At 40.8% G+C, this 11,813-nt stretch overlaps 1 protein-coding gene across 3 annotated transcripts; it reads left to right on the forward strand.

Annotated features, from left to right (window-relative positions):
* Nucleotides 1-2,428: 2,428 nt before the first annotated feature.
* On the forward strand, nt 2,429-11,615 carry RNF7 (ring finger protein 7). Of its 3 annotated transcripts, none has more exons than XM_074912549.1 (3): nt 2,429-2,616; nt 5,786-5,833; nt 7,290-11,472. In XM_074912549.1, the coding sequence occupies exons 1-3, from the start codon at nt 2,446-2,448 to the stop codon at nt 7,344-7,346; spliced, it is 276 nt and encodes a 91-aa protein (XP_074768650.1). In that variant the 5' UTR covers nt 2,429-2,445; the 3' UTR covers nt 7,347-11,472. The 3 variants fall into 3 exon arrangements, with proteins under 3 accessions (XP_074768650.1, XP_074768648.1, XP_074768649.1); XM_074912547.1 differs by having other exon boundaries at nt 2,429-2,623; nt 7,290-8,900; XM_074912548.1 differs by lacking the exon at nt 5,786-5,833 and having other exon boundaries at nt 2,429-2,623; nt 7,290-11,615.
* Nucleotides 11,616-11,813: the final 198 nt, after the last annotated feature.

The raw sequence follows: 11,813 nt of genomic DNA on the forward strand, positions 1-11,813 counted from the left end.
CTGGGTGAAATTATATTTTTGAATGGTTAAAGGGTATTAAGAAATGCAATTTCTGTTTCTGCCCTTCCTTTCCTTTAAAATATCTATTTTTTGACTCTACTCTTATTTATACCATATTCTTACACATCATTATTCTTGTGCCTTTATAATCATATGTATATGTTACCCAGCTGTGACAATCAGCAGCAATTGTTATTGAAGGAATGTTGGCAAAACCAAGAAGTTAGTATTTTGAAACCTCCACTTGGCAGCATTTCTGCTGAGCAAAGATATGTTTTTAAAGTGGTAGAGAGATAAACAATTTCTCAAGTTAGTAAACAGTGATCCAGCCTAATTAAAGTTTAGCACCACAATCTGCTGTAGTTTCAGAACTGGACCGGTACTAGTACGGAACAGTGAAGTATTCTTGTTGGTATGACTTTCCTAATAGTAGGTTAATGAATAGAGAATCAACAGATTTTTTTCTACAGTAGAAGTAGGAACTGACTCACATTTAAGATCTTGCCTCAGCCAGCGATGTTAGTGTGATTGGAGTAACTTGGCTTGGCAAACTGATGCTCAAAGTTCAGCCCAACCACCAAAACCAATGTGAACATACTGACATTTCTGCAGTGTGGTCGGAGACTTAATAAATTGCAATGAACTAATGAGAGGAGGGGGAGTGCATGTGTGTTTGTGCACATGCAAGGGTCCAGTCCAGGGCTAGAGGAGACTTTTGCCTTTAGCTTTTTGCTTTGTGGATAAGCTAAGGAGAACCACTGTGGTCCACACACATCTGCAGTGTCTTGTTGATCCTTCCTGTTCAAAGTGTATGATGGGGTATGCTAATGTTTTAGGATATAAATCCATAGAAATGTCCTAGGCTGCATACAAAAATAAGTGCTGCATAAGTATGTAAAGCTGACAAAATTATTTTGTTGGGTGCAATTAGGTGCTCTGAATGTGGTTGGATCTATTTGGCAATGTCCTAGTAGAACTTTCGTGCAGATGACATACTGGTAAGTCTTGAGAAAATGTAAAGAAAGGTGAACTGGTTTTAACTTTAGCTCTTAGACTTCCCGTTAATTTGTCTTAAACTGTAAAGATACAATGTTCTATTTAAAGTTAACATGTTCATGAATAACAACATTATTTAACAAACTTATCTTAAAGTAGGCTTAAAGGGACAGGGCACTATATTGGAAAAGTAAATTTTGTATACTTTTGAGTAAAGACTAGAAAAGAAATGCAAGTTTCTACTACACTTTAAAATAATGATATTGTTTAGCTTTCTTCCTGTCCACACTTTGAAGCTCCACTTTTGAAGATGTGTGTAGTTGAATATGTAAATATTTTATTTTTTAATGTAATCAGCCACTTTGAAATTCCCTTTTAGTTTTTTAGTTATCTGGTGCTTCACAACACTTACCTATTTTCTGCTGATTTATTTTGTCCCTTCACAAGTTCAAGGTGATAAATTAGCAAGTAACATCAGACTGTCCTACTCTGACATTACAAAGTAGCCATATTTAATTGACTATTTCCATGGAGGCTTGCTGTCCTGACAGGACTTTGCTTTCAGTTACTACTGGCTGTAGGCTTTGAGAACTTTGAACACAAGTTATTTGTGATATTTTCACAAGCAAATGCAAGAGGAATTTTCATAGTGTGTATATGATGAAAATAGGAATGATGAAAACAGGAACAATGAAAAATAGAAATAATCCAGAAGTTGAATGTTGAGGAATGTTGCACTTTAATATTGGTGAATGAGCTGATGGGGCTGGGAGAGTATTTAGCAGTTTGGGGAACAGTTTGAGCTAATGGTGTGGGCTACCTCACCTAGTCAGCCTCCTGCTGCTGCTTCATGCCGTGGTTGTACTCCCCAGGGCCACATGAAGAAAACTGCTCCTGTGCACGTCCTGCAAAGGGGCCCACGGCTCCCCGAGGCGATGGCGGGAGCTGCATCCCCCGCTGGGCTCCCTGCACTCTGCCCCGTGTTGGCGACATGTCTGTTTGAATTGTATCGCTTCGCTGAAACCACGAGGCACAAAAACCAGAGCAGCAGGAAGCCGTGCCTGGGCACCTATTGCCCGTTTCTCAGGTGCACCCTGCCCACAGTTGTCCTGAGAGCAGGGGTCTCGCCCCACAGCGAACGCATCAAAATGCCCCCTGGGACCGGATCGCCACCATCAATTAAATTTTTTTCTGCCTCCTTGTTGCCGAGCGTGGCTGGCCGGCGCCGAGAGGCCGCGGCGGCCGCCCGTCCCTCGGCGCGCCCGGTGAGGCCTGCTGCGGGGCACCGGCTGCCCCGGCTGAGGTGACCGTGAGCGCCGGCAGCGCGGGCTTCGCGCAGGGCACGGCCGCCGCTCCGGCCGGGCCGGGGCCGGCTGCCGGCGCGGGGTGGCGCTGGAGCCCCGCGCTGCCGCCCGCCAGGCGCCGGCGCCGCCTCCCCGCCCCTCCGCCATGGCCGATGTGGAGGACGGGGACGAGCCGGGCGCCCCCCACTCGCACCCGGGCTCGGCGGGCTCCAAGGCGGGCGCCCCCGACAAGATGTTCTCGCTGAAGAAGTGGAACGCCGTGGCCATGTGGAGCTGGGACGTGGAGTGCGACACCTGCGCCATTTGCCGGGTGCAGGTCATGGGTAAGCGCCGGCCGGCAGGCCCGGGCCGCCATGGCCGCCGCCAGCCCCAGGGCTGCGCTGCCGCCGTGCCCTCCGCCCCTCGCGCGGCGGGCGGAGGCGGCACGCGGCTTCCGGCGGGGGGGGCGGCCCCCTCCGCCCCGAGAAGCGGCGGCTCCCGCGCTGCCCCCGCCACGGGCGCCCCGAGGGGCCCGCACACGACGCCGGGCCGGGCCGCGCCGGGCGCCGCCGGCTGCCCACGGCGGCCGGGGAGCGTCTCCGCGGGCCTCGCCGGCTGCCCGGCCGCGGGCAGCGCCCCCCCGCCACCTCCCCCGGCGCCGCTGCCCCGCCAGGTCGGGGCGGTGCTCCCGGGCCGGGCTGAGCCTGTGCCAGAGCACGCCCGCCCGCCCGGAGGCGCCTTCGGCCCCGAGGCTCTTCCCTGGTTGCTGTCAGACTCGGCAGGCGCTGAGTTACGGCCGAGCTGAGCGAAGCGCGGTGCCGCTCGTCGAGGGGGTTTGTTTTGAAGAAGCAGTTGTGGATGTAGATACGAACTCGTTTTCCAAATCTGTTAATCCAGAGCCTCCAACGCTTACACCCAAGCCTCCTAGCTACTAGTGCAGTTCAACACGCCTGAATGTACCGAACAATCTGTTGAAAAGTAAGGGGCTACTTTACCTGGCATTGAATACTAGAGAATCTCTTTGAAAGTAGCATCATCGTTGATTGGCATTACTTTTTTTCTGATATCTTCTACAAATACGAAGATCTTGGAAATTGATTATTAAATTATTTAAATTCTTCCTCTACTGTATATCTAGATTCCGTTTTTACTGTTGTGCTGAGTCACCCTAAGTGTAACTGTCCTCTCAGTTGGGCTTGGTACCGTCTGACAGAACAGACCCAGGATTCCCTCCAGAGCACCTTGCTCTTGTAGGTGCAGGAGCCATGATAACGCAAATCCAGTCGGGGTTTGGCTTCACAGAAATGAGACAAAATATGCAATGCTGTCACTTCTCATATATGTTTTTACTGAGAATGTTCTGTGGAACAGAAAAGGCAAAAAAGGTGTACTAGAAGAAAAAAGATGCAGCCAGACTGAAGTGGTGGAAGATTCACCTTCTGCATAAGTGTGTTTCGAAGTTTGTCTGCTTCTGTATGGTGAACAGAGACCACCCTGGAAAGACGAAATTGGCTTTATCTGCTGCATAAGCCATAATTTTAAGAACGTATTTCATTGTTTTACCTAGCCTGTGACAGGGCACTATAAAAAGTCTTTAAGGAACAAAATGTTACCTAGAGCTTTTAAAGACGTTTTTAAAAAAAACACACTTATAATTTTTTGTAACTAGACCAAGGGAGTACTTCTTATATGAAACTAGCAGAAAAAATCTAGTAGCTGTTTTTTGAGAACAAACCACATTGCTAGAATGTGAAACTTGATTATTACTGACTTGAGTTTAGCAATTTCATGTTGACCCCGACAGACCCGGTCTGGCTCCTGTAGAGCCTCTGCGTCTGCAGTAACCGTACATTGGAGGCAGTGCCAGACTTAAGCTGGCACTTGTTGAAAGTTAGTTTGTTTGATTTTTGTCCAAGGGACAAAAGTGCTGGCTGGCTTAATTTTTCTACTGCTTTAACTCCTTGAACCAATGTGGCCTTCAAGGATGACAGAAGCACAGAGGAAAAAAGCAATACAAGTATTAGCTGGAAGGGCAGGATTGCAGCAGTACTAAATTAGATTTGCTTAACCTTTCAGACTGACACCATTAGGATTGTGATGTGGGAGAGGGGACAGACTACCTTGGTATCCTTGCAGTGATTTCTGTCTTCAGCTGTCTGGGCTGCTTCTCTGTCTGAAATGACAGATGAAGGCTAGGATAGGAAAGTTGCTTTTATAGTGACTGCTAGTCTGCCACAGTTTACTGCCCTGCATGTTAAGATGACTCCAGATAGCTTGCTTCAATACCACGATACAAGTTGAAACAGTTTGGCTGAATTTTCGCTGCAGATTGGCCTTTAAATACTGTGGAAATCTAAATTAGAGTAACAAACAACAGGAAACAATTTACTGTCTTGTTATCTTAGTGAGGAAAGGGTAACTGTTGCAGAATTTCTTGCTTCTTTGTTCTTTACTACCTGAGAAAATAAGGAATGTCCGTGCAGATGAATCTAAAATGGAAGTACTGGCCATATCTGGCAGAGAAAGCAAAAATACTCAAATCTAAATTCCTGTAGAACATTGTGTTTCTGTCTTCTAGGAAAACATGGTCCAACTAGTGACATGTAGGTCATGTCCAACCTGTGGGGCGCTTTTGTTTGTTACCTTTTCTTTGGAGGAGATGAAAATGCGTTTGCTCCCGTAATAGTTGTACGCTTTCTATTGTGCGTGGTATGTGCACATGTCTATGGCAGCTCACGTTGGGGCCAAGGAGAAACAGGCATTTTTCCACTCTATGTGTGTGGTACAGTATTAAGTCTGGAAGCTGTCACTTCTGTATCTTACTGAGTCCCAAACCTGCCATGCAGTCCTACAGCCACAGATTAGAGTGTACAAAGATGACAAATATTTTTAATTACATAGTTCCATGTTTATTCATTTATATTATCAAATTGACCAATATGTTTGCATGTTTATTTGGCTTGTGAAAATTACGTGCAGGTATTTGTTAAGGAAAAATACTATATAAAAAGTAGCAGGAGGTACAGGTTGTGGTGAGAGTTGTATAGCCTACAAAAAAAAAAAAAAAATTGTGAATTATTTCCTTAAAAGGACATGCTGACATCTGAAAAACAAAGTCCTGTAATTAGGGTTTGGCTTTGTGCTTGCTCTGGACTTAATATGCCTGAGTGCCTTGGCACAGATCTGCTGGTTGTTATATCTACAAAATGGAGAAGGCTTTTTTTCAGCAGAAGTTATGAAAATACCAAAGCAATGGAAAATAAACAAAACTTGTTGGACAGTTTAGAGTCCTTCTGATCTCTTTCAGATATGTATTTCATTGTCATGTGCACTGTTTTAAAATTTAGGGAGGGTTATTTAATCTTAAAGGGCTGAACCTAGTCATCAAAACTTGGGGATTTTTACCTTTGTAAATTCGTTTTAGAGTTTATATTTTCCTCTGACAAACCTATTCTTAAGATGGAATCCTGAGAATCAAATTGAGTCTTGTTCTTGTTTACTTTTAGATGCCTGTCTTAGATGTCAAGCTGAAAACAAACAAGAAGATTGTGTTGGTATGTAGTGATTTCATTCGCTTGTTTTTCAATTGAAGCTTCTCTCAGTAGGGTGCATTTTAAAGTTTGAAGGGAATACTGATTTTATTAAGCTCAAAAGTAAACTGGTGTTTTGTTCTACATTGTGTCATCTTTTTATATTAGTAATACTTTATGCTTTATTCCTCAGCACTGATAAAATTAGTTTTCACTTTGGACATGGTGTAGAACAGAACAGCTTCAAATTTGCAGTCAAGACATACGCAACTGAGAGGTTTGTTTTTTTCACCCTGAGCATAATTGAGGAGATGATAATGTACACTTTTGAAGTGGGCAGAAAAAGGCTCCTTTTTTTTTTTTTTTCCTGAGATGCATGCCAGAAGACACAATGGTAATACCAATAAAAATTCTCTGTTCTGAAATAAATGTTTGTCTGGGTTAGAAAGCAGTATTTCTCCCAGTCGTAATTCAGACACAGCAGAGGCAATTGCCTGTTTGTTCACTTTTCATTTGAAAAGGTGGAATCACTTGGATTTGCTATAATGCTATTTAAACATACTTTCAATTGCATACCAATGTACACAAAAGCAAACCTTTACTTAATTCTGATAGTTTTCGCTATTTTCAATTTAAATATGTCTCAAACAGTTTGCCTTAAGCTTTTAAGTCATCTTTTAAACCAGTGGTAAACCTTTCCATGCCCTTCTTCTTTCTGTTCTGAAATACATTGTCTCAAAGTTTATCCACTGTTGTTTTTGATGATTGTTTTAATGAGATCTGGAATTTCGTGTTCCAGATGTCTTAATCGGCTTGCTAAATGTCTTATTTAAGGTAGAGAGAAAATATATAATCTACAACACTCCTCTGATTGGTACACTTGTATTCCAGTAAGGAAAACATGAACTAGAAGTAACTAATACTATTCAGGAGTAGATGTACAATACATAACCCTTTTTGTTGTGTTGAAACAACTGTAGCCTGTGAACAAGTTCTGGTCTAAGATCCCATTTTGAGGCTATATACAGTGTCAAATGTGCCTCCTTAATATCATACATTTAAGTTTAAACACTGTGTTTCAGATGAGAATTTGGTGATACTCCCTTGTGCAGTAGTCAGTAGTACATTGGCTATATTTTGGTACTGAGGAAGATAAAGTGAAGAATTTAGCTAGTTGCACTTGTTTCCTAGACAGAACTGATAAATGTGTTTATACATTCACAAAACTGTCACTTTATCCAAGAAAGTGAGAATATTTCTTCTATTGTAACTGGAAGCAAGGAAGAGGATTAATAAAAGAGAACTGATTTATCAGATAATCCAATAATAATCCAATCTCAGTGGATAAATCAGTGATAACCCATTTTATCTCTAAAGCTTGCAGTGGTTATAAACATCTGAGAATGATAGTTTGGACCTTGCTGTAGGTGTTGGTTGAACAGCTGAGCATGACTGGAACATGTTCTTTCTTCTCTTTCAGTGGTTTGGGGAGAATGCAATCATTCCTTCCACAATTGCTGCATGTCCTTGTGGGTGAAACAGAATAATCGCTGTCCCCTCTGCCAGCAGGACTGGGTAGTGCAGAGAATAGGCAAATAAAAACACTGCAAGTTTGGTTTTTTTTTTTTTCTGTTGAATTTGTTGAAATAATGTATGTCTTATACCATATGCTTATACAAAAAAATGGAACATGTCAACCATGGCATGATTTATTTATCTGCTACAAGATTAGTGTGGTTTTGTTGTATGCTCTTTGCTGTATGAGGAGGTAGTGGGTCAGTCTTAGAGATTTCCACAACTGAAAAGAGAGAGACACTACCTTAACAAATGTATCTGTTACCATTTGAGTGTTAACTGTATCAGAGCATAGAAATGCGGTGAAGCAGATTATACCCTAAATACAGTTTATTTAATGGTTTTGCATAGATAAATTCATTAACTTGAAAGAACAACCATACCTGTAAGTCTGATACGCTGCAAAGTTTACTGTCAGGGTAAATAAATTGTTTTCTAAGTAAGATTGTATACAAAGCCACAGTTGGTGAGTTTTTTTAGAAAATATTATGGGTTTTAATCTAAAATTAATAGTGTGTAAAGCATTTGTTATGTGCTTTTCCTGTCACACTGTACTAAGCATTTCTGACTTAGGGTTTCTTTTATGACTTTAGAAAATTCTGTTTTGTAGTATCTCTAAGTCTGTTGCTGTATTGTATGTTTTGTATATGATTTCTAGAACCATAGTATTAAAACTTAACCACATTAATAGTTTTTTAATTTGCATTTCCGTTAAGGGTCATGGAGACATGTATTTTTAATCCAGAGACTTTTGGTACAAATACACATATTTGATGTCAGTTAACTAGGGGTGTAAACAGTCTCGCTGGTCAGCTGACTAACATAGAAAGCAAAAATATCTGATAATTTAAATATCCCAAGGAAACCAGGTACTAAGTAAATCTAGGGAAAAATGTTAAATTGTGGTTTTGTGGAAATTCAGTTAATAGAAATTTCTTCTTCATTTTATTGGTTACAATGTTTTGGAAGTAAGAGAAAGCATTATTTCATTTTTGTGGAAATCCTCAATGTATAATCTTTTTTATATGAATTATGATTTTTTTTCTTAGAAATATTTAAGTGCTTGCCTCTGACTTTCTCATTTCCCTAAATATCCAAAGTAATTACTATTAATCTGAACATATGCTGTGGGGTTTTTTTAATATATGTAATAGATTGAATTACTGCTTTAAGTCTGTAACAAATTCAATCTTAATAAAATGGCTAATAAGCAGGGGTGAAATTGAAGCAATATTATGTGCATATAATTGCTTACTTGAAAATTATCTTAAAGGTTTAAGATTAATGCATTTCTTAGGAGATGTATTTCTATCTAGTTCTGTTTACTCATATTTAAAGAGTTTTATCTTCACTGTATAAAGAAGTTCAAATGGCAACCTTTGTGTCATCAAGCATACATGCAGAGTTTACTGTGTTTTCATTTAATACTTGTAATCTCGTTTTTAAAATGCTTTGAATTTTTTAAATATAGCTTTTGTCTCATTACACACTGAGATCAAAAAACTCCTGTGTCACTGTTAGTGTATCACATCGGTTGTTATTATCCCAGATGATATCTGTCTTAAAATAGAAAGCAAATATAAAATAGGTGAACAGTAGTGATGAAGTGCCTATAGCATCTATGTTGTTGTAGAGTATTTCTGTTTGTGTACAAGGATTCTTCCTAAAATTATTGCAAAAGAAATTCTGATTGGGTGTGGAAATCATATTTAGCAATGTTAAAACTATATCTCCTCTACCAAAGTTAAGCTATATCTTAACTACTGCCTGTTTGCCAGAATTTGGTCCCAGGCTCCATCCTCTAACTGCTGTTACTTTGATCTAGTCCCAGCAGAGGCCTTCTTTCTTCATTTTGCCTTGGTTTATAGGTGAATATGGAAAATACCAAAGTAACTTTCACCCTGCTTTCAGTTCATGCCACTTGCATGACAAGAATAGCTGAGAATGATAATTGTAGAAAAGGTAGAAAGGCTCAAACAGCTGTTAAGACAAATGAGGTATTATGAAAGAGAATGTTAAAATTAAAGCAACTGATATTTGTATGTATCGTGTGTTGCAAGTATCTTGTTGACCAGTAATTAGAGCTTCATCTAGAATACAAGGTAATGAACTTTAAGTCCTGCATATTTTCTTTGTGATTTAGAGAAGATTAGTTTAAATCCCAGTCTTTCTATGAGCTTTGCACCAGATAAATTTTCTTCTGTTCCAAATCATACCCTGATATTCCATTAGCATTGTTCTTAAGTACCCATTTTTAGTTTTGAATTTCTTCTCCTCTTGTACATGCAAAATAAATCAGTTTTGCTTCTCATGCAAACACTGTTTTATGAGTAGGTAACACTAACTTAAATAGCCGTTATTGACTAATAGATTAATGCTGATCTACTTTTCTCCACTGATTAATAAATGGTGGGCAGATTTGGATAATTCAGCAAATCTAGCTGGACTCCTCTCTCAAAAGTGACTGGAGTAATGAGTATGTGTCCAAAGATCATATTGTTTCACTTTTTGTGAAGTTCTGTTCTTTTAGAGAAAGCTTATGTTCTGTAGAAATCGAGAAAGATTCTAATTAAGAGCAGGATGATTTTTGGACCTCTGAATGTGTCTGTCTTATGCAGATACTTGTAAACATAGGTATTTTCTTGGTTTGCTTAGACATAAGTACATCAATAGCTGGTGTAAGCTTGAGTTCACCCATAGGTCTCCAGCTGCCAGCCATTCGTACTGCTACTGTTTGAGCTGTGGTGGCATTCTTGCTAAAAGTTTAACAAGACCCTACGGAATTTTAGGACCTGAAACTATGATTACCTCTTTCTTTGCCTTTTGTACCCAGGATATTATAGGACTATGTTGCTGTAGGCATCATTTTCAGGAAAAAGCTGCCAGCGGAATTCTGCATTTCTTCCCTGGACTTTTTTCAGTTTTGCTTACTCTACTGGCTGCATTATTTAGGCCTTGTCCTACCCCCTTCTTGCATTCACCTGGCAGAATTAGCAATCGGTGTACAAGCAAGCTTTCAAATACTTTACATGTTCTTGTGCACACATAACAGTTTGCAAGGGGTGGCCCTTGCAGTCCACAGCTAGAAAAACACTCCTGTAATGTAATTTTGTAGAGTATAAGCATGAATTATATGTCTGATGGATTCAATGCAGACAGGATTAAGCATGTAAAAACAATACTAGATCATAATAGAGTGACAAAAGGCAGCCAAGAAGGGCTTAGCACTTACTGTAGGGAGTCTGAGGTGCTTGTTGTTAGTCCTAATGTTTACCGTTTGTGATTCAGCTCTTCAGCTTGCTCCAAGAGAAAAGGAAACTTGGGTTTGACCTCAAGAGTACAGCTCGACCCCATGCTACTGGAAGAATCATGGAACTGCTTTTCCTCTTCCCATAATACCTTCCTTAAATTTAAAGAGTTTTTGCAGCCAAATCACATGACCCCACAACAGAAGGGGGCTTAGCCTAGTAAGTGCCACACAGGGTTTTTATTCTTCTGGGGAAAAAAATGGAGCACAGGCTTCCTGGTAGGCAGCCAGTGAGTGAAGTCAGGTGGAATTTGCTTTCACACGATTATAATCAGCTTTGTCCCTTCGCTGATGCCACCTCAGCCATACACTGTTGTCACCTTCTCATCCTGCCAGCTACTGTCATAAAACTCAGCAGGGAACATAAACTGAGGCTACAATAACGTATGGAAGTGTCTTGACAAGATCTGGCTGGTCATTTGAAGTGTATGTCCCTTTTCTGTGGGTAGGAGGTGAAGTCAGAGCTATATGTTGTTTCATATCTAGGGATTATTATTTTTAGACCGGCAGCAGGTCTTAGCCTCCGCATGTAATGCGCTCAGACACATAAGACATCAGGGTTTGCACGAAGTGTCTGTGGAGCTCAGTCATTGATGTTGAGTATAACTTGAGTTTTGGAAGCATGGATGCTCAAACCACTGAATTGTGGGATAATTTAAAGCTCAATGACTCATGTCAGTCTATGTCAACTTCTGTTTCAGGCATGGCAGATTTGTGATAAAAGCTTTTAATAAAACCAGATCCCAACTTATGTAATTCTTAGTCCGTTGGTGTTCCGTGTGTCAAGGGGGGGAGATATAAGGCTGTCCTATTAACTGTGGCCAGAGTGCCACTGAGTTTGGAGTGTGCATGTATTGCAGACAGGAATCTTTGCATGTTCTTTGGGGACAGTGTATATAGATGAAATCTTGATACACTTAAAGGTTATCATGGTCCATTCTGAAAACCATCAGCTGAACTATGTGTATTTGGTGCTGCCAGTGAGAAGGTTTGCCTAGGATGTCATCGCTCAGCTATACATAGCAACCTCAAAGCTCCTTATAGAGAAACCTCTTACCAGTCACTTTCCACAAATGGTGCATATACCTAAAGGTACTTAGTGAAAATCCTTCAGAGGTATTT

This window comes from Athene noctua, chromosome 8 (genome assembly GCF_965140245.1).
Source record: "Athene noctua chromosome 8, bAthNoc1.hap1.1, whole genome shotgun sequence".
Classification (NCBI taxonomy): domain Eukaryota; kingdom Metazoa; phylum Chordata; class Aves; order Strigiformes; family Strigidae; genus Athene; species Athene noctua.